The sequence below is a fragment of the Sardina pilchardus genome, chromosome 22 (assembly GCF_963854185.1).
Source record: "Sardina pilchardus chromosome 22, fSarPil1.1, whole genome shotgun sequence".
Lineage (NCBI taxonomy): Eukaryota > Metazoa > Chordata > Actinopteri > Clupeiformes > Clupeidae > Sardina > Sardina pilchardus.
The window spans coordinates 19,749,374-19,768,962 of record NC_085015.1 but is presented as its reverse complement, the minus strand read 5'-3'; the positions used below and the strand labels follow the sequence as shown (position 1 = coordinate 19,768,962).

Sequence of the window (19,589 nt, the reverse complement as noted above, 5' to 3'; positions counted from 1 at the left end):
TCTAAGGTTATTGACGGTACTGATTGGTATGGGTCAAAATGGAAACTTTATAGCCTTCTATTACATTGTCTTAATCAATATTCTATCTCAATAAGTCTGATATGTAGACAGTATATTAGGAGTCTATTAACTCTCTACTTTCCTCCACACTAGTGTATATACCAGTAACCTTAGATAGTTGCTTATTAAGGTATGCCAAAAAGAAAGGACCTATTGATGAAGAATAAGAAATGGTTCAGTAAAGACCTGGTACATTTGCCATGATTTGCTTGTTGAGCACTAATCCATACACATAATCGTAGTGTATTAATGGTTAACATGTATTCCCTTAACCAAAGTGTTACCCCAAAAAAGTGATCAACAATACTCTCCTGGATCATGGAAACCTTGTACAGAGTTAGAATGACTTCAGTAATCTTGGGTGTGTCACAGAGCTATTAATGGAGTACTGATGAAGTTAGTTGATGATGAAGAAGTTGATGAAGAATACTAACACATTCACAAATCTAAAATATCCACAAAAGCAATCAAAATGTCCTCCCTGCAATGTTTCTAAAGCCCCCTTCCAAACCTGCTGAGTAGCAGGCTCTCTCTAAGACACTCGAGCGCACTCAGGAAGCCTGTATCCTTGGGACCAGACCACTTGACATTTTGTTTGACATTGGCCTGCTTGTTATCTCCAAAACAAAACTCTTCTACGGCAAAATGTACACAGAACCACACCAATATACACCCTCAACACACACACGTAAAACATACATCACACATAGTATAATAGTATAACAATATTATAGATCATACCTGAAGCAGATTCTTAGAGTGAATATTCCTGGGAGTGCTGATGTGGTCTGGTAAGGTTGTTTCTGAATGCACTCTCTCTCTCTTTCTCTCTCTCTCTTTCTCTCTCTCTCTCTCTCTCTGTATCGGTCTCACCCTCCCACTCTTCCTCCCTCCCTCTGTCTTTCTCTTGACAATGCCTTCGTTCTCTGTCACACCTTCTTAAGTTATGTAGAAACTGGACTAACAAGTCTGTCGACTAAAAGCAGCTCTCCCCCTCTCTCTCTCTCTCTCTCTCTCTCTCTCTCTCTAGTGACATCTACTGGTGTTCATTTTGATCTTTAACCTAACCTAATGATTTGTGAGGTCAATTGTTTGTAAAAGTTAATTTAATTCAGATTATCTGCCATTTTCAATCACTCTACTCACAGCGCTTGAGCACGGTGAAGCAGCCCTGGTTGAAATAGCAATAAACATACCATCCCCGGCAGCCCTTTCTCATGACAGCTTACCTGACGTCCTCAGGGTTGGGCTTTCTCATCCGCCCGGCATACTTGGACACGGCTCCGATGATGTCATCGCGCACGCGCTCAGCCTGAGAACACAAAGGACACGGTGACGTCAGGTGTCACCTGGAGGGAGCATTTTCATGACATGCAGTTTCCATGGCTGAAGTGAATCCAGGTACACGTAATGTTATGACATATTTATATGCTGATATCCCATGGAGCTAATGTTGACACCTGCGTTATAAACAATCAGAGGACGGTGTTGCTTGATAGTGTGTGTTTTCTATGCTACGTAGTCTGTGTATATTCCTCCCATGCAATATGACGTGCCAGGTAAGGTGTTGACATTTGCCAGCATCCATATACCAGTGAACTGCTTCAAAGAAAAAGTTTTGAATCAAAATGCTTTCAATCATGCGCTCATGTGATGCGATGTGTGTGACTCAATATGTGTTTGTGTTTGGGAGTGTGCGTGCGTGTGTGGGTGCATGCATGCTTGTGTGCGTTCTTATGTGTTTGCCTGTGTGTGTGTGTGTGTGTGTCTTCCTGTGTTGGATGGAGTGGGGTGAATGGTCTCACCTTGATGGTGTTGCAGTTGAAGAACTGGACGTCAGGTTCTTTGTGTGGGGATGCCTGGCACACCAGCAGCAGTAGCGAGGGGTACTGCTTCTCTGACGACACACACTCACAGCGGTGCAGAGCAGACAGAGAGTACTGCTCCAGCAGTTCCTATACCCACATTAACACACACACACACACACACACACACACACACACACACACAGACACACACAGAGAGAGAGAGAGAGAGAGAGAGAGAGAGAGAACAATAGCATTATTGTCATGTCATGTGTAGGCTATTACAGCTTGCGCCACTTGTGTTTGTATTCATTATGGTTAATAACAGCTCAGTAAGTGTGTGTGTGTGTGTGTGTGTGTATTTGTCTCTCTCTCTCACCAACACACACACACACACACACACACACACACAGTCACACACACACAGTCACAGTCACAGTCACATGTGGGTCATTCCACGTCAAATCAACCAGAGCGCACGCACTTGCGTCTCAAAAAAATCTGAAAAAAATACAAAGTGCACCTCTGCTACCCAGGAGACACTCTGTAAAATGTTTTTGTGCTAAGATCAAGACTTTTCAAGTAACAGGCAGTTTTACGGGGGGAGGGGGGTGTCAAATTTGTTGTGCCTCTTTTTTTGTCAAAGTTAACAAGCTCATTGCTCAAGAACTAGAATTTGTAGGAGGCTCAAATCTTGCAGGCTGGTGCATAAATAGGAATAGCATGCCGTAAAATCACCACGAGTAGTCTGGATGATCCTGCATGGTCATAGCAGTTTAAAAAGAAGAGGTAATGCAGATTACAGAAAAAAATATTTTAAAAATCTTCGTATATTCCCACAAGGTGTTAGGGTTCTCCAAAATTATTTTTCAAACTTGTGAGGTCTGCTGTTGTTCAGTCCCTGATGGTTTTTCTTTTCTCTTCATTGCTTTTTCGGAGAGTGTTTCTACTGATCTCAATAAGGGGAAAAAATCAAGAGCCAAGATGTTGAGTAAAAATATGTCTTCTGTAAACCTAAACAGAGCCCAGCCAAGAACTCCAATAACATTTTGATCAACTTTGAGGGACTGCTATGACCATGCAGGATCATCCAGACTACTTGTGGTGATTTTACTGCATGCAAAATTTGAGCCTCCTACAGAATCTAGTTCTTGAACAATGAGCTTGTGAAATTTGACAAAAAAAAGAGGCAGAACAAATTTGACATCCCCCTCCCCCCGTAAAACTGGCTGTTACTTGAAAAGTATTGATCTTAGCACAAAAACATTTTACAGAGTGTCTCCTGGGTAACATAGGCACGCATGGTATTTTTTTCAGATTTTTTTGAGACGCAAGTGCGTGCGCTCTGGTTGATTTGACGTGGAATGACCCATGTGTATTTCAATCTGTGTGTGTGTGTGTGTGTGTGTGTGTGCGGGCGTGCGTATGTGTGTGTGTGTGTGTATGTGTGCATGTGCATGTGCATGTGTGCATGTGTGTGTGCATGTGTGTGTGCCTGCGTGTGTGCGCGAGTGCATGTGTGTGTGTGTGTGTGTGTGGCGTTTTGTACCTGGCTCTCCCTGTCTCTGAGCAGCAGGGCCTGGGGCTGGATGTCCAGCAGCATCTCCTGGCTCCACAGGCGCTTGGCCCGCGCCAGCTCAGAGAAGCGCGAGCGCGCCTCCTCCACACTCATCACCTCGCCCTCCTGCAGACTGAACGTCACCAGGTGCTGCGGGACACACACATACAGAGGGACAGAGAGACAGACAGAGACAGAGACAGAGAGATTATGTCAATACAGAGAGAGACCGAGAAGAAGAGAGGGAGAGTGGGGATTTCATTTGGAGAGGGGAGAGAGTGGTATAGCAGAACAGATACTGAAGATAAAACATATCCAAGTACATAGAAATAAAAGAAAGATGGTGTGACGGAGGAGGAGAATGGAGATATAACAAAACGAAATGGATGTGATAAGCTGCCTCATTGTGAGGAGAAAAAAGGCAAAACACAACGCTGACACAAGAATCTCTTACATTGACGGGGTAGCGTGATCCTTCTCCCATTCTGAGATGCTTCACTGCAAAAGACCAACAGGTTATTTGAAATGGTGGTGAATGACATGTTGACTTCTCGTTTGCATTCCCTAACACTCTAGTTTCTTTCATCCGTTTTCTGATCACTTTGCCTGTGTTCACTCTACCAACCTGTTTGACTGCTTCTGTGGAAGGGATTCTCTAATGCAAAATTCCGGTGGACAACCAGCAACTGACTGCTTCCTTGGAAGGGATTCTCTAATGTAAAACTACAAATAGACTTTCCCTCTCTCTGTGTTTTCCTCAGAAATAAACAACTGCCACTTCACGCTTCACTTACATTGAAAAGCTAACATTAGCTTGCTGATGTATTACCTCACCCCACACCACATTCACAGTCACACACCCCAGTACAATACACAATCACTTACCTTAAATAACTCACTCTTTGATTTGTGTTGAGTCAGTGTGTGTGTGTGTGTGTGTGTGTGTGTGTGTGCGTGTGTGTGCGTGTGTGTGCGTGTGTGTGTGTGTGTGTGTGTGAGTGAGAAAGCAGGAGAGGCCGATGTAATCCCTGGTTTTGGGTTTTGTAGTCGATCTGTGCGCTGAACCTCTGTTTCAGAACTCTGGACTCGTCCCACTGTGATAACACAGTGCGAGCGAGTGAATGAGTGTGTGTGTGAGAGAGGAAGAGCTTTTTCTTTTCTTTTCTTTCCCTTTCTTTTCCTGTTCTCTCTGATTTACAGCTCTATCAGGCGAAGTGAGCTTTTTCAGACATGCGTCAGACGCCCTGCCCAATCTCACTAACCCCACCTCGGAGATTAAAGATACTGTCTACACACACCGCTGTACACACACACACACACACACAGAGCCATCTGCACACACACACACACAGCACATGGAAACAAAACAGCAACATTATATCTGTACTTCCACTCATATCACGCGTCACCCCATTCACACCTTGCCAAATGGCAAATGAGATGTTGTTGTTGTTGTTGTTGTTGTTGTTGTTGTTTTGAAATGAAAACAAAGGACCATTATAGGAACTACGAAAATCAATAGCATTTAGGTTACGTTTGAGATGTTGTTTAATTATTATATTAATTAACTACCACTTAGCACTAAAGGGTATATTAGTCTAAATCTGACAATGGGCCTGCTCCTCTCAACAATGATACATAGTGCGATGGCAGGCATTCGGGGCTCGCAATAACAATGTCAGTGACTCCATTTTTAGTCGTAAGTTCATGGGCCATAAAATTAAGTTTGAAGCCGTAGTTTTGAGGTAGAAGAACTATATTATGTTGCTTTAAAACCTAAGCATCATCTTATCACCTCTTGCATGAGTTGGGAAATGAAGGCAGATGCTGTACTGGGGAACAAAGATTGGGAGAGCTTAGAATAGCACCAACAACTGTTCTTGTAAAATCGTACATCATACAAGCAGAAAAACATCAGTGAACAAAACAGATTAGCCTTATACAATTGTTACTCTCATGTTATAAATGCCCCTTAAAATCTTTAAATCCACTTGACACAGCTGTTGTCCCTGACTGTTTTGACACAGCATTCAATACAACCAGTTCCAGTACAAATGTACTCGTACACTTCTATCACCAGTAGGGATGCACATGCACATTAACCACTTCCTCCACTAGAGGGCACTGGTGTTGCAGCTGTGATCAGAACCTGAATATAGAGATGTTTGACCATCTCAGTTACAACTGTTCTGCCCTTTAGTTCAGGAGCTGTGTGATTGTTCTAACTGCTGTTATAGGAGAGGAACAGCAATAAACGTAAAATAGGACTTTTATTCGATTTTAAGATGCACTGACGCTAAAAAAGTTTCGATCTGATATTCGTGATATAATTTAAGTAATGCATGCCAACATGGAGAGGTGTCAGAGGTGAGAGAGTTGGTCACTTCCTTTGAAAATATGAAACAAATTACAACTCGTTATATGATTTACACAGCATAGGCTATATTTCCCTAACCAAATATTCTGAGGTGAATTTCTTCTCAGCAATTAAAAAAATATGAAGCAGATGTGTGGCCACAACACTGGAGGATTGCCACTTACCACAGAGGCACAACAGTTACAGACAGCTTAATCACCAGTTGTGATGCTTTTATAAAACATCGTTTAGTTATTGAAAAGCAATCCTGACTCCTCATTTCCCCATTGCCCAAGCAGCAGACTATTGGCATCCCATATGAAAAAGAATTAGACTAAACTTATACTGCCAGCTATGTGTTTTATATAGGCTACAAAACTTGTATGATTTAGCCTACTCTTGAAAGTGGCCCCTTTCTCGTTTTCCTCATACAGTGTCATATATAGCCCTTACAGGTTACAAAGTTTTAAATGTTTCAGGTTACACAGATTTACTAAGGATCTTATAATGGTCTTACTGTATAAGGGACAAGCTTTTACCATGTTTTATGAGATGTAACCCACCCTATGTTGTTGCATAGCCTATGTTAAACTTTTTAATAGGCTACAACAAAAAGCGGGCGAAAGTAATAGGCTACTTCTCTTCAGGGCAGCTTTCTCTTGCGTGTCCTCAGGTTATCCCCTCCGTCATGTTCATAAAATAAATTCTTCCTATCTGCTTAGAGGGGGCTGCATGTCGTCCAATTGAACGATAATAAACATACCCGGATTGGATAATGTAAACACGGGGGCGGGAAAATGGCGATTTGGCCAATTTCATTGGTTGTGAGAGATCTCTTTGATTGACATATTGGATGCCTACCCATGCTTCAACGTGGCATTGGAGAGAAGACACAACCTGCCTATTTTGTGCATTCCTTAGAGGGTAAAAGAAAACCATTCAGACAATCGTGGCGAGCTGTAGCCTACAGTTAGGCCTTCAGTTATTTCTAACTTGCTGCCGACGTTCGCAGTTCAGCAAATTAGTGAAAAACGTTGTGCCTTTGGGACATTCTGCATTCCATCGCAGTGGTCGGAGAAGGTAATTATAGTAAGTTATCTGGATATGTCTTTGATTAATTCCCACAGATCTGTCACAAATCACAAAATATAGTCTAACGCCTAGCCTATAGCCTACTATTATCTCGCTCTGTTCAGTTGAACTGACAAGCATGGCATTGTCGTTTTAAAAAATAATTTCCTTCGTATGGCGAAACATCCATAGAGAACTGACTTCGCCTTTAGTGCAGGGTATAAACCTGTTTCCATCTCTGTTCCAACAACAATAACAGCCAAATCGAAATGGTAGACTAGACGTGACTCTTGGCCATTTGATTGTTGTTGGCCGATTCAAGAAGTGAGCGCAAGTGTGTGCGCATGGCAAAGCCGCGCGCCCCCGTCATTACCCTGAGATATTGCATCAGCATTGTTCTTTGGAGGAAACCATACGGAACTTCAGCCGGCGCAACAGCTGGCAGGCCTATATAGCCGCGTGTTTTTTCGGTCACCACCTGTATCTGTCATATCCACATGCTGTCCGTTGCAGAGGCTATTGGGCTATCTTTGAATAGGCCTACCTGTAATAGGTTGGCTATGTTATAGCCTAATTATTATCACCAGCAAACCACACTCCATACTTGACTGGTGATGATCGCTGTGTTGGCCATGGACAACAATTGCATAGACTGAACACAATTAATTTAGATAGGCTATAGATTATGTGAATACAACACCACGTGTCCTGTCTTGGATGAACAGAAGAATGTCGTGACGTTACCACAGCTGTATCAGAAAATAACTTTCATTCTGTTTCATGTCTGTGAACTTGGTCAACGTGATGTGATACTCAGCAGTTCTCTTTGCGTCAGCTTTCTCTGGGCTACCTAGAAAGACCCCTCAACCACCCAACTCTGCTTGTCAGTTAACAGAGAGGTGTGGGAGGCGACCACGCGGAAGGCGGGGTCGAAACGTATCCTACGGCTTTACAAATCGGCCACGAGGTGTCTGGTCCATAGTATTTTTTCTTCTGTGTCCGTGGACAAGTAGATGCCGTAGGCTATCGCGGTGAGGAACCAAAATACCAGGGCAGAATTGTTGACTAGCCTACTTTGAGACAAGAAATTCCGAAGAGTTCCGACAGTGGGAAGTCACCGCGCCTGTCGTGCACGGTAAGGCTACATCGGCGATGATCACAGAGAACTAGTGTGTCTGTACGTTTGTTCCATCAGTTATGTGGATAGCCTTCATTCATTGTGGGGGATTCGGATAGAGATACTGTGTTATTAACTGTGTTATTATAGTCTAACGATGTACCTTAGGCAGCTTAGTCTGATTATTCAAGGTAATTGTTCGCCGCCCCAACAGCAGCGGACGCGCCACGCGTATGCTGACGGATCAAGGAAGCGCCAAAATTCAGTAGCAGTGAAGCCTAATAAAACGTGTAACCTGTGTGCAAGGTGATATTTAGTAGCCTAATGTATCGACTTAGAATCAGCGATGTGGGTCTACGCTAGATAAGTCAAATGGCAACGTTGTTACTCATGGCTAATACAGAGACAATGATGTTGAAAAGCATCCCCACACTATCACTATCAATAGATGCTATGTTTTCTCGCTTTTGGCTTCTACTCCTTTTGTATGTTGAAAATAAAAATTAGCAACATATAGGCTATGACACGAGCTCATAGCCTTGTAGATCTGAAGAATCTCCCTCGTGTTTTTTGTATTGACTTATTGACTAGTCTACTTCCGCCGGGTCTTATTCAAATGTAACACCATTAACAAGTAATCAAATGGATAAACAAGTCGCACATTTTCTTTGTTACTAGGTTATGATTTTCATGCATTCATGCTCTCTTTATGTGACTGAACTGAATGTTATGAAGACGGTCAGGACGCTTTCAACAGAACAGAGGCTCTATTATGAGAGACTGGGGCCGGTGTTACCCTGCATATAATGAATTCCCCATAGTCACACAAGGACATTCATTATGTTTTACTGTCTTGCTTTGCCTATCTCTGTGTCTTGTTTGTATAGTCTAGTATCGTTTTCAGTTATTCGGCTGAGAGAAAAGGTTTAGTACTTAATGCTACTTGGTTACATGTTGTAATCGTAATCATCAAAGGATCTGTATCGGAAGCTATGTTTTACGAATGCTCATTGTTGAGCAATGTTTGTTTGTAACTCTTGAACGCTGGTCTAGTCTCAAGGTCTAGTTTTGCAAAATAGTTCTTGCAGGAGAATGGAATCTTTCCACATAGATATAAGAAAATGCAATGCCTTCAGTCAGTTGCTTGAGGCTTATGTTATGTGAATGTCGCTACTTGTCAAAGACCTTCAGGGGCTCATTTAAATAACTACCCATTAACTTTAAGCCGTGTCACTGTTAGTATCATGGAGACTATAATTTGAACCATCTATTAGGTATGAACCTTTGATATTGTAAACTTATGTGCACAAACCTTAACATTTACATTGAGTTGTAAAGCATTCCATGCTATAACACTCCTATTACACAGTAAGCTATTCTGACTGTTATTTCTAATTGCAAATAGGACAAAAACATCAGTTAAATTAATGAATATTGTTACAATGTTAGTTTGTGTCATTGTAATGTGTTGTCGTGTTAGTGATCAGTGCTTGATTGCTTTCTTGCCCGTTTCCCCCTGGCAGATTGCAGGCTGTGATGGAGAAAGCTCCACTGCCTGGAGATGAGCGGGACACAGGTGAGGCACAGCAGGCAGCCGTGGTGGACGTGGTGGCAGGTGCGGACGTTCCAGAGGCGGTGACGGCACGTGATGGCTGGGACAGTAAGCTGGAGTATGTGCTGGCCCAGGTGGGCTTCAGTGTGGGGCTGGGGAACGTGTGGAGGTTCCCATACCTCTGCCACCAAAATGGAGGAGGTGAGCATGTGTATATCTGTCTGTATATTTGTCTTATTTCTGCCACTTCTGGATAACTCTTGTCTCTTTCTTGTCTCTTTTCATCTGTTGTTGATGGGTGATTTATTGTTGCTGAGCTGTGTGTGTGTGTGTGTGTGTGTGTGTGTGTGTGCCTTACACAGACCATAAGGACTGTAATTAGTCAATGTAGCATAGCCACTGCAACGAGTCAACACAGAAGCATTTACCAAGCTTTAGAGACGTGTTTGCTGGGAACATTGCCGGAAATGTGAGCCTTTGTTTGTCTGTGTTTGAGTGTGACCATCAACTCAAGCTGCCATGTGCAATACCTATGCGCGGTCATGGAAACCATAAAGAGTGGTTCCTCTTTAGAGATAAGGTAAATTAGGGTTAAACGTTGCATTGTAAACACTTCACGCTTTGCTATATAGGCTAATGCTTAACAAACCTGTGATAAATGATGTGGAAAGGAGAAGGAGGACACCTGCCCTAGCAGGTTGCTTCCACCCTCCCCCTAATGGCAGTAGCGACTGATCACCGGCAGCGTGACGTTCTGTAGCCCTGCGGAGCCTAACGGCAGTCTGGTGTCCTGTCGTCCACTCAGGGGCCTTTCTGCTGCTCTACATCCTGCTGATGGTGGTGGTCGGCGTGCCCCTGTTCTTCCTGGAGCTTGCCGCCGGGCAGAGCATCCGGCAGGGCAGCATTGGCGTCTGGAAGTGCATCTCCCCGAAACTCGCCGGTATTGGCTACTCCAGTTGCCTGGTAGGTGCAGACACTTTGTCAGCGTTTTGTTTTTCCAGTATGAGCAGTCATCTCTTGGGCCCATATCAGCATAGTGTCATGTATCGCCATTGCTTATTTTGTTTATTATTTTGTTTTTCTCCCTTGCTTATTTAGTTTATTATATGTTTTTTGTTTGTTGAGTATTCACATTAGGGGGACACATTTGGGCTGTATGTCATTGAATGCATGTTCTATTTTCTAAAATACCCAGAGGTCTTACTTCCTGATCTGTCTTTTGTTAGGTGTGCTTCTTCGTGGCACTGTACTACAATGTGATCATTGGTTGGAGTCTGTTCTACCTGGGGAACTCCTTCCAGAGCCCCCTGCCCTGGGAAAACTGCCCAGTAAATGCCAATGGCACAGGTAAACACTTCCCCTAGCACCAAAGAGACAGACACACCCTTTACAGCAATGCTGTTTTGTTTCCTCTCTCCACGTGTGTTCCTGCTCAGCGGGGAATAGGTCTCTGCAGTTAAAAAAGGAAAAAAAAAAAAAAACAGGCCCGACATCTAACCCCCCTACAAGCTCACACCTGCATGCTGTCATTGTTTTAATACTTGTATTTGGCAGAAAACGTTGTTGTAATAATTGTATTTTGTATGAATTAGTGTTGTAATCATATTTAGCAGTAATCCACACATAATTCTATCTTCTCTCCTCCCTCTCTCCCTCCCTATCAGAGGTGAAAGAGTGCGCTGCTGGTTCGCCCACCTCATATTTTTGGTTCCGAAAAGCTTTGGACATAACAGACTCCATCAATGAGACGGGCCAGTTCAACCCCATCATGACAGGCTGTCTGCTTGCTGCCTGGGCAATCGTCTGCCTCGGCATGTTCAAAGGAATCAAGTCCTCTGGGAAGGTGATTTACCCTCTTTGCAATGCAGATCTCTACTTAAGCACTTGCATCCACATACATATGATCCTCATTAAAGCCTGAAGATTTGCAAACTGCCTGAACTGCTGTCCCCACTGAGAGACTTTCCTCCGTTACTGTATTTGTGTGGCTTGGCCCCGTTCTAACCACGAGTCTGCTGAGTGGGAGAAATACTGCTCTGAAATGCGTCCAAGATCATTACTTTTAAACGGGCATGAAAATAATGATGAGAAAGTTATGTGTTGTTGGCAGCGGCTCATGTCTTGCAGACAAACTAGATTAAAGTTTTTTGGACATCCTCACCCTCTCTCTCTCTCTCTCTCTCTCTCTCTCTCCCTCTCCCTTTCTCTCCCTCTCCCTCTCTCTCTCTCCCTCTCTCTCTCTCTCAGGTGATGTACTTCTCCTCCGTGTTTCCATATGTTGTTCTGCTATGCTTCCTCATCCGAGGCCTGCTGCTCGACGGAGCCGTGGACGGCCTCAAGTATCTGCTCTACCCAAAGGTACTGCCTGTGTGCAAACTCACACCCTCAATTACACTCCCCTACTAACCTAACACAGAGCTTATGGTGATTGTGGTAATGGTTTTGTCCCCTCAGAAGAGCTGCAACTCTACCTAACGCAATGATAATATGGTCATTTTTGACTTTGTAAAGCGTACTTCCGCCCTCTGTCTTTGTTGGCAGATCTTTCACTTGGAGATATGTATCTTAGCTCATTTTCATTCTTAAGTGTCCACAAGCATTTGAGCATAATTAACACGCATTATTTTTCGGTTAACCGCATGAAGAAAAAAGTCTCATAAATTCAAAGCAAAATTTTCCCCTGTGCAATTAAATGGGGGGGTTTTTGGTGGTCAATGAAAATGCTGTCGTTTCTGTTGAAAAAAAATGAGGATGAGTTGAATTCCACTCTAGACACCTACAAGCTTTGTTATTCATAGAGTAGCTCAAGGACATATTATAAGAGGTCAGTTGCTAACAGCCGTCTAGCCTCCCTTGTACACACTGTCAACAGCTCCATTGACACTGACAATTGGCAGATAGCTTGATAATGGTCATCTGTTGACAGTAAATTCAGTTCCATTGTAATGTAAAAGCATAGGGTGCAAAACTATAGTTTTTTTTATCTCCCCTTACAACTATATAGATTTAATTTGTTTGGGGATGTCATAAAGTCTTACATAATGTTGTGTATATGTACAGTATAGCTGGTGTTATAACAATGGGACAAAATATTTACTTAAACCTTGTGATCTTTGTGTCCTCGTGTGTTTTTCTTTATCCTAACTGAGACCTGAGGTGGTAAACCAATCCACCCAGTGTGGAGGAGTTAGCTGCAAGGGGCGGGCCATGATTATTTTCCTTTATCACATTACAGAGGGAAAATGTGATCTGAGAAAACAAAACGGACCCCTCTAGATTCCTCTAGAAGTGTAGATGTATTATGGCTTGTGGTAATTCAAGGTCATGTGATTGGTGTGCAGAGACATTTCGCCCACAAGGTCGGATTAGTTGCATAACTTCTGTTGGCTTTTAGTTTCTTTTGAGCCTTTTGTAAGGTAAATAATAGATACTTCTTAACAGTCACACGGCCAAATATGGGTCATTGTCTTGTTATTATGTGTTTATCAATGCTTTATGTATGGAAAATAAAATGCAAAAAATATATTTTACTTTAAATATCCACAGATATTTAAAATCTGTTTGTTTGGCCTTTTTCATGAGTTGAAAGAGATCTCTGGAAATATTTCACACAGATCTCTGTTTCTTGACGTCACCGAGTACTGTCAGTACGAGAAAAAAAAAACGGTGCTACCTAGCTCGAGTTGCCTCAGCCAACAGCTGGACTAGCCAGGCAGCTACATTGCTACACTTTGGGGGTATCTTTAAAATCCTCTCTCTCTCTCGCTCTCCCAGCTGTCCATCTGGCAAGATGTGCAGGTGTGGCGGCAGGCCGCTACGCAGGTGTTCTTTGCGCTGGGCCTGGGCTTTGGGTCGGTCATCGCCTACTCTTCCTACAACCCGCGGCACAACAACTGCCACCGCGACGCCATGATGGTGGCCTCCGTCAACTTCATGACCTCCGTGCTGGCTTCTCTCGTCGTCTTCTCCGTGCTCGGCTTCAGGGCCAAGAGAATCACCTTGAGCTGTGTTACACAGTAAGTGTGTGTGTGTGTGGGTGTGTGGGTGAGTGTGTGTATGGGTGTATATGAGAAGTATTTGAACGCATGCTGAAGTTGATTAAAAAGCTATTTTAATTCCAAAGGCCAAGGGTACTTTGTCAGGATGCATAGTATCCTGGATCCATGAAATAACTGGCCTTTAAAAATAAAAATCTGCCTGCCTCTTGAATTTCCCCTTGGGGATCAATAAAGTATCTATCTATCTATCTATGGGAATTTAACATAGGGGTTCCCATACTTACGCTCATTCATTCACAAAGAAAATTGGTGTCCTTAAAGGTTGGATTTTTTTAAGGCATTAAGATCAATTTCCAAAAGATGATTTTAGATTCCTCCTTTTAGTAAACTTGTGCAGCAAATATGTGTGTGTGTGTGTGTGTGTGTGTGTGTGTGTGTGTGTGTGTGTGTGTGTGTGTGTGTCTTTGTGTGTCTTTGTGTGTGTGTGTGTGTGTGTGTGTGTGTGTGTGTGTGTGTGTGTTTGTGTGTGTTGAGGGTAGTTGCTTTGCATTCTAAAGGCAGAGTGTCTTGCAGGAATCTGGAGCTCCTGCAGGAGACAGATCGACCTAACATCACTGAGCCTGACGTCTACAATGAGTGGCTTCGGGTAAATGGTCCCGGCCTGTCACTAAACCTGACCAACTGCACCATGGAGCAGGAGATGAGCAAGGTGAGATTTCCTGTTTCCTGTACACTCATTCAATACATTCTAAACTTCTCGTATAGGGGACTCATATATTCTCCCTCTCTCTCTCGCTCTGATTCTCTCAACACGGAAGGAACCGATTAACAAACATCTCTCTTTCTCTCTCCCTTTCTCTCTCCCCCTCTCTCTCTCTCTCTCTCTCTCTCTCTCTCCTACTGTCCAGGGGGTTGAGGGCACTGGGCTGGCCTTCATAGCGTTCACGGAGGCCATGACTCTGTTTCCGGGCAGTCCCTTTTGGTCAGCACTCTTCTTCCTCATGCTGCTCAATCTGGGCCTGAGCACCATGTTTGGCACCATGGAGGGCATCCTCACTCCGCTCTATGACAACTTTGCCTCCCTCGCCAAGCGCAAAACCGCCTTTACAGGTACCGCCTTTACCCCTTACACATACACACCCAACACACATATACACCCACCTCCTCTACACACCCCACCTCCCTTGCAACAACAGTTGGTCACTCGTATAAGTGTAACTTTCACAAGGATACACACACATCCACACCCACTGACTGATGTATTTCTGATCATCTTGTACACACCATGTTAGCACTGTAAATATTTTGTCCCGTAAGATGAGCTTTAGTTGTTTTTATGACAGCAGCCTTTTTAGTAAAAGCAGTCTTAGTAAAAGTTTTACCTTTTTCACTGAATAGTTTAAATTTGAATTTGAATTTCAGATCGCTACCACGTGGCCATACCATGCCATTACACCACTAAGCTAAAAACATAAACGGCTCCGGAATCCCGATGGTGTTACGGATCACTCCCAAAAATTCATTTCTGACCTTCCCTGAAAATTTCATCGAAATCCATCCATTACTTTTTGAGTTATCTTGCTAACAAACAGACAGACAGACAGACAGACAGACAGACAGACAGACAGACAAACAAACGCCGGTCCCCGATGAAAACATTAGTAGAAGCTCCTCGTGACATTATTCTATACGTTGTTAAGCTTTTGTGCTTGTGTGTGTTGTGTTGGCCAGTGTTCAGCTGCACATTGGGCTTCCTCATCGGGCTCCTGTTCACCCAGCGCTGTGGGAACTACTTTGTGGCCATGTTTGATGATTACTCCGCCACCCTGCCGCTCATCATTGTCGTGGTGTTTGAGACCATCAGTGTTGCTTGGGTCTACGGGGCGGATCGGTAAGAGGACATTCATGTGCACATACACTCACTCACTCACTCACTCTCTCTCACACGCATACTGTTCTCTCTCTCTCTCTCTCTCTCTCTCTCTCTGTCTCTCTCTCAGATTCAGATTCAAAGTGCTTTATCGGCATGACATGCTCTCTCTCTCTCTCTCTCTCTCTCTCTTACTTACCTACACACACACAAGGCATATTTTACACGGCCAAAATGTAGGGCAAAGTACATGACACTATGACATCTCTTCATTATGCACAATTTGCAGAGCTAAATGAGACTGTAATTGTTTTGACAGGTTTCTGGATGACATTGAGAAGATGCTTCACTGGCGCCCCCCGAAGATCTATAAGTACTTGTGGAAGTATGTGTGTCTCTTCGCTATGGTTGGGCTGCTCAGTGCCAGCCTCGTACGAATGGTTTTGAAACGGCCCACCTACAAAGCCTACAACCACGAATTGGTAAGTTTACAGAAGGTTAGCCTTACAATTACACATTGATTTGAAAATACAGAAATGCAATGATAAAACAAAGGAATGGAGGCAGGTGTTGGTACATTTGGTAGTCAGTGGTCATTTTCATTGTAGTAAGTTTAAGCGTGATGCCAGTTTAAGTGTATTGATTCTGATCAACACTCTCTCTGTCTGTCTCGTCAGGCGTCTGAGGAGACTCTCGAGTACCCTGACTGGGCCCTGGCGGTTCTGTCCATTCTCATCGTGTGCGCCACTCTACCCGTGCCCGTCTGCTTCCTCTACCACACCCTCCGCGAGCACCTCGGCCAACCGGCCGGAGGGGGCGGGCCCTCCCACAGCGTGGTGAACGGCCACTACAGACCGTGCAGCACCAGCGACCCCGACGCCGCGCCGGCGGACGCTCGACCGATGACCCGCGCCGGATCTCCTCTCGCGCTGGCCGAGGACAACCAGGGGCTCCTCTTGGAGTCGGAAGGGGTGGCGGAGTCAACGGGGCTGTGAGCACGACAGCAAACACTAACTGTTGTAGGAGAAAAGGGAAGGCCCAGATACGTTCAAATGACCGGATTCTGCGCTTGTATGTGAACATAAAAATGAGATTACTTGATAGATAATGTAGAGGACTCGGAAATGGGTCTGTTTACTGAACCGTTGGGCAATTAGGCAGTTACAGAATCTGTAAAAGGTGCCAAACTCTTGGCTGTGTCTGTGAAACCCTCTGTGACCTGAAGCCGAATGTGCCTGTAGGCGCACGTTGGCATCTCTGCCAGCCACGTGGGCATCTTGGGGCTTTCCTTGCGTTCTGTTACATTTCACAGTAGCTCCGAGGGTGCAGCCACTTGAATTTCGCAACACATTTCTTGGTCTTTACTCTTTTTTTTTCGTGAAAACATTTCCAGAGCTGCTGTTTTTGGAGAAACTAGATCTAGCTATTCTCTCTCCCAGGTTTTCCTCTTTCCTCGAAGAGGCTTGGCTGTTGTTTCAGTGTAGCATCTGAAGGTTGAGCGCTCTGCTGTTCCCAGGTCAGGTCGAACCTCCCCCCACCTCCCAGCTTGACTCCAACTGTGGGGGGAGAGATGAAAGGTTCTGATCTTTTTCCCTCTATCTGAAGAGATACAGTCAGTATGTCAGTGCCTTCCACCATTTCCTTTTGCTGTTATTTTTCTTTGTTTCATATTTGTTTTAATGTCTACACATTTGTAGATATATACAAATATCTATATTAACGTTTTAAAAAATCAATACCAACACGGAGACACTAGCACAGGAGGAAAAACTTGAACATGGTCATATGCAGAATCCCAGTAATGTAAGTGGACAGGGTCATACTCTATATAAGCTATAAGAACCAGCCCTTAAAATATGTATGGATGTATGGACACTAGCCATGAACTTGAGCCCTACTCTCTCTGTCATGTTATTGTTAGTGTAGGCAACGCTACCGTTAATGCTGGTTGAGTGGAACACAACTATCATGTATTTAAAGAACCTTTTGGTGTGTGCATTGAACAACATTTTTAACAACTTGGATGATTTTCTAATACTTTAATAGATGTTGTAATTGTTGTTTTTGTTTCTAATGATCTAGTATTACATATCACTAGTCAAGATCTGTGGGTTGAAACTCAACCGGGCCAAAAAACAATGTGCTGAAAGAATGAACAGAAGCGAACTGAACCATAACTGGACTGAAGAGGATGTTTGTCTGAATGTGTGTCAGAAGTCTGTAATGTGAGTTGAATTGATGAGTTGAATTGATCAGAATGTATATTGTGTATATTTTCTGGCCTTGATTCAGTGTCTCATTTTAAATTATTTTCAAAACTAAGTTAAAAGGGTTGCAAAGTGCTCTGTAACTTTTTGTTTTATTTCTTTCTTCATTTTTTAACAAATAGAACATTGAGGTATAGAATAACAAGAATACCCAAAGGTTGGACCATGCAGTAAAGATATGTACATATGTTGCTGTTGAAATTTTGATATGAAATATTTCATGTGCATTTGTTTTCTAATGTATTATAATTGACATACTTTGCTTACCTGAAATTGGTCCTTTGTCAAGCCAGTTGTTCCTTTCATTTCTTCGATGTTTTTACAGTTGAGGGAATATGATTAGCAGTATTTATCACAACTTAAAGCTTGTTGCCTTGCCATAACTGAAGAGTTCAAAATGTAAATATGTTCTGTCATATTTCCGTATACAGAGGTGAAAAAGTTCAGCTTCAGAAAGTAAAGGTCCTGCCATGTAGCTGTGTCAACCATTCACTTAAACCAGCTGATTCTAATTAGCACAACTCTTCAGCCAGGGAGAGCAGCTAATTGATGAGACCACCTGTGTTAAGTGCACAGATAGAACCAATACACGATTGGACTTTTACTTTCTGAAGCTGGAGTGTCCCACCTCTGCCAGTGTTTTCCATGTATTCTCAGTGGGATCATACAGTATGTGAGAGGTCTCCCAGGTGCTGTGGAGAGAAGGGGCCATTGTGGGATTCCTGACCAAATTCCTCTCATCCAAGTGTCAGATGGGCCGTTATTGGCACTCTCAGGTCAATGTATCCCCATCCTGCTTTTGTAAGATCACTACAGGTCCTGGTTTTCTATATTAAATACACTGAGTTTGCATTACGTGCCCTGTTTTATTGTGCTCTTTGTGGACTGTCCGGATCACTTCTTTGTTTGCCTAATGTGAGATGGGAGGTTCCCCTGACGTCAACTCCCTGTTGGGTTGAAAGGAATATCTTGGATGTTCGGGGAATGTCAAACATTTTACTCTTGACTGTTTGTTTAAACTTCTTGTTTAAATTCTTTCCTATGTTGTCTTTTGGAATTGGACACCATAGATACTGTATGTTGCCGGTCAGAGGTAACTGTAGGTTGTAACAATATAATATAATAATGATATTGTTAACATAATGATGATCTGCCATTTCAGTCTTAACCCTATGCATACAGTTTGAATTGTTTAGCCATATATTTTAGTCTTCACTATGCAGATCAACTCAATTTATTCAGCTTCAGCACAACGTAGTGCAAATGAGGATAATAACCATAATGTATAAATCACCATCACACATAAATCATCATTTTTTTAACATGCTGAAACCCTTACACCTTCATTTGTTCTGTATGTGAGATTGGAAAGTGGACTGCGCATTACTGGAGATTGGCTTGGGACATGCTCTATGAAGGTGAGTGGCTGGGGACTGCTGTTGTCTTGGTTGCGGTTCCCACCCGGGGAATTAGGGAGGCATGAGATCCAAACGGAGGCAGAGAAGAAAGGAGACATCTCACCTGCACACCTGAACAGCAGAAGTGCAAGCCAGGTGAAGGTAAGGAAGCTTAAAGGGGCCTTCCACCCTTCTACATAAATAACATATTTACTGTCTCTACATGCTCGGGTGTGTGGTTGTGTGTTCCAAGACTGTATTTTAGTTATACTGTGTCTCTTGCTGTAGGTGGAATTGTGGGTATATGTAGTATGTAGATGTAATATGTAGACTTTACAATGTGTTGAGACTGTGCCTTGGTTGATGATGGTTACACGTTACACTTGCAGTGTTGGTGGGTATAAGTACAAGTATTATGTCACTATAGTACAAGTATTATGTGAATATAAGTGCGAGTAAAATGCCACTATGACGTTTCAGGGCAATACATTATTTACAAATGGTAACACACTGATTATCATCATTAAATCTTTTAATT

At 43.2% G+C, this 19,589-nt stretch overlaps 2 protein-coding genes across 4 annotated transcripts in view; one reads left to right on the top strand and one right to left on the bottom strand.

The window, feature by feature from the left end:
- The window catches only part of eps8l1b (EPS8 signaling adaptor L1b), an 11,706-nt gene extending 7,088 nt beyond the window's left edge, over positions 1 to 4,618 (bottom strand). The window contains exons 1-5 of the mRNA XM_062526137.1: positions 4,309 to 4,618; positions 3,878 to 3,921; positions 3,415 to 3,573; positions 1,866 to 2,015; positions 1,290 to 1,372 (exon numbers count right to left, since the gene is read on the bottom strand). Coding sequence (XP_062382121.1) covers positions 1,290 to 1,372; positions 1,866 to 2,015; positions 3,415 to 3,573; positions 3,878 to 3,907 — 422 coding nt within the window. The 5' untranslated portion in view covers positions 3,908 to 3,921; positions 4,309 to 4,618. The remainder of the gene's footprint in view (positions 1 to 1,289; positions 1,373 to 1,865; positions 2,016 to 3,414; positions 3,574 to 3,877; positions 3,922 to 4,308) is intronic.
- A 2,052-nt stretch (positions 4,619 to 6,670) lies between these two features.
- slc6a16b (solute carrier family 6 member 16b) lies at positions 6,671 to 18,503 on the top strand. 3 transcript variants are annotated; one of them, XM_062526338.1, is made up of 12 exons: positions 6,671 to 6,859; positions 9,491 to 9,720; positions 10,325 to 10,482; positions 10,746 to 10,866; positions 11,184 to 11,362; positions 11,767 to 11,877; positions 13,294 to 13,535; positions 14,091 to 14,226; positions 14,426 to 14,627; positions 15,249 to 15,408; positions 15,707 to 15,869; positions 16,065 to 18,503. In XM_062526338.1, the coding sequence occupies exons 2-12, from the start codon at positions 9,504 to 9,506 to the stop codon at positions 16,380 to 16,382; spliced, it is 2,007 nt and encodes a 668-aa protein (XP_062382322.1). In that variant the 5' UTR covers positions 6,671 to 6,859; positions 9,491 to 9,503; the 3' UTR covers positions 16,383 to 18,503. The 3 variants fall into 3 exon arrangements, with proteins under 3 accessions (XP_062382322.1, XP_062382324.1, XP_062382321.1); XM_062526340.1 differs by having other exon boundaries at positions 6,671 to 6,868; XM_062526337.1 differs by lacking the exon at positions 6,671 to 6,859 and adding an exon at positions 7,745 to 7,985.
- The last annotated feature ends 1,086 nt before the right edge of the window (positions 18,504 to 19,589 follow it).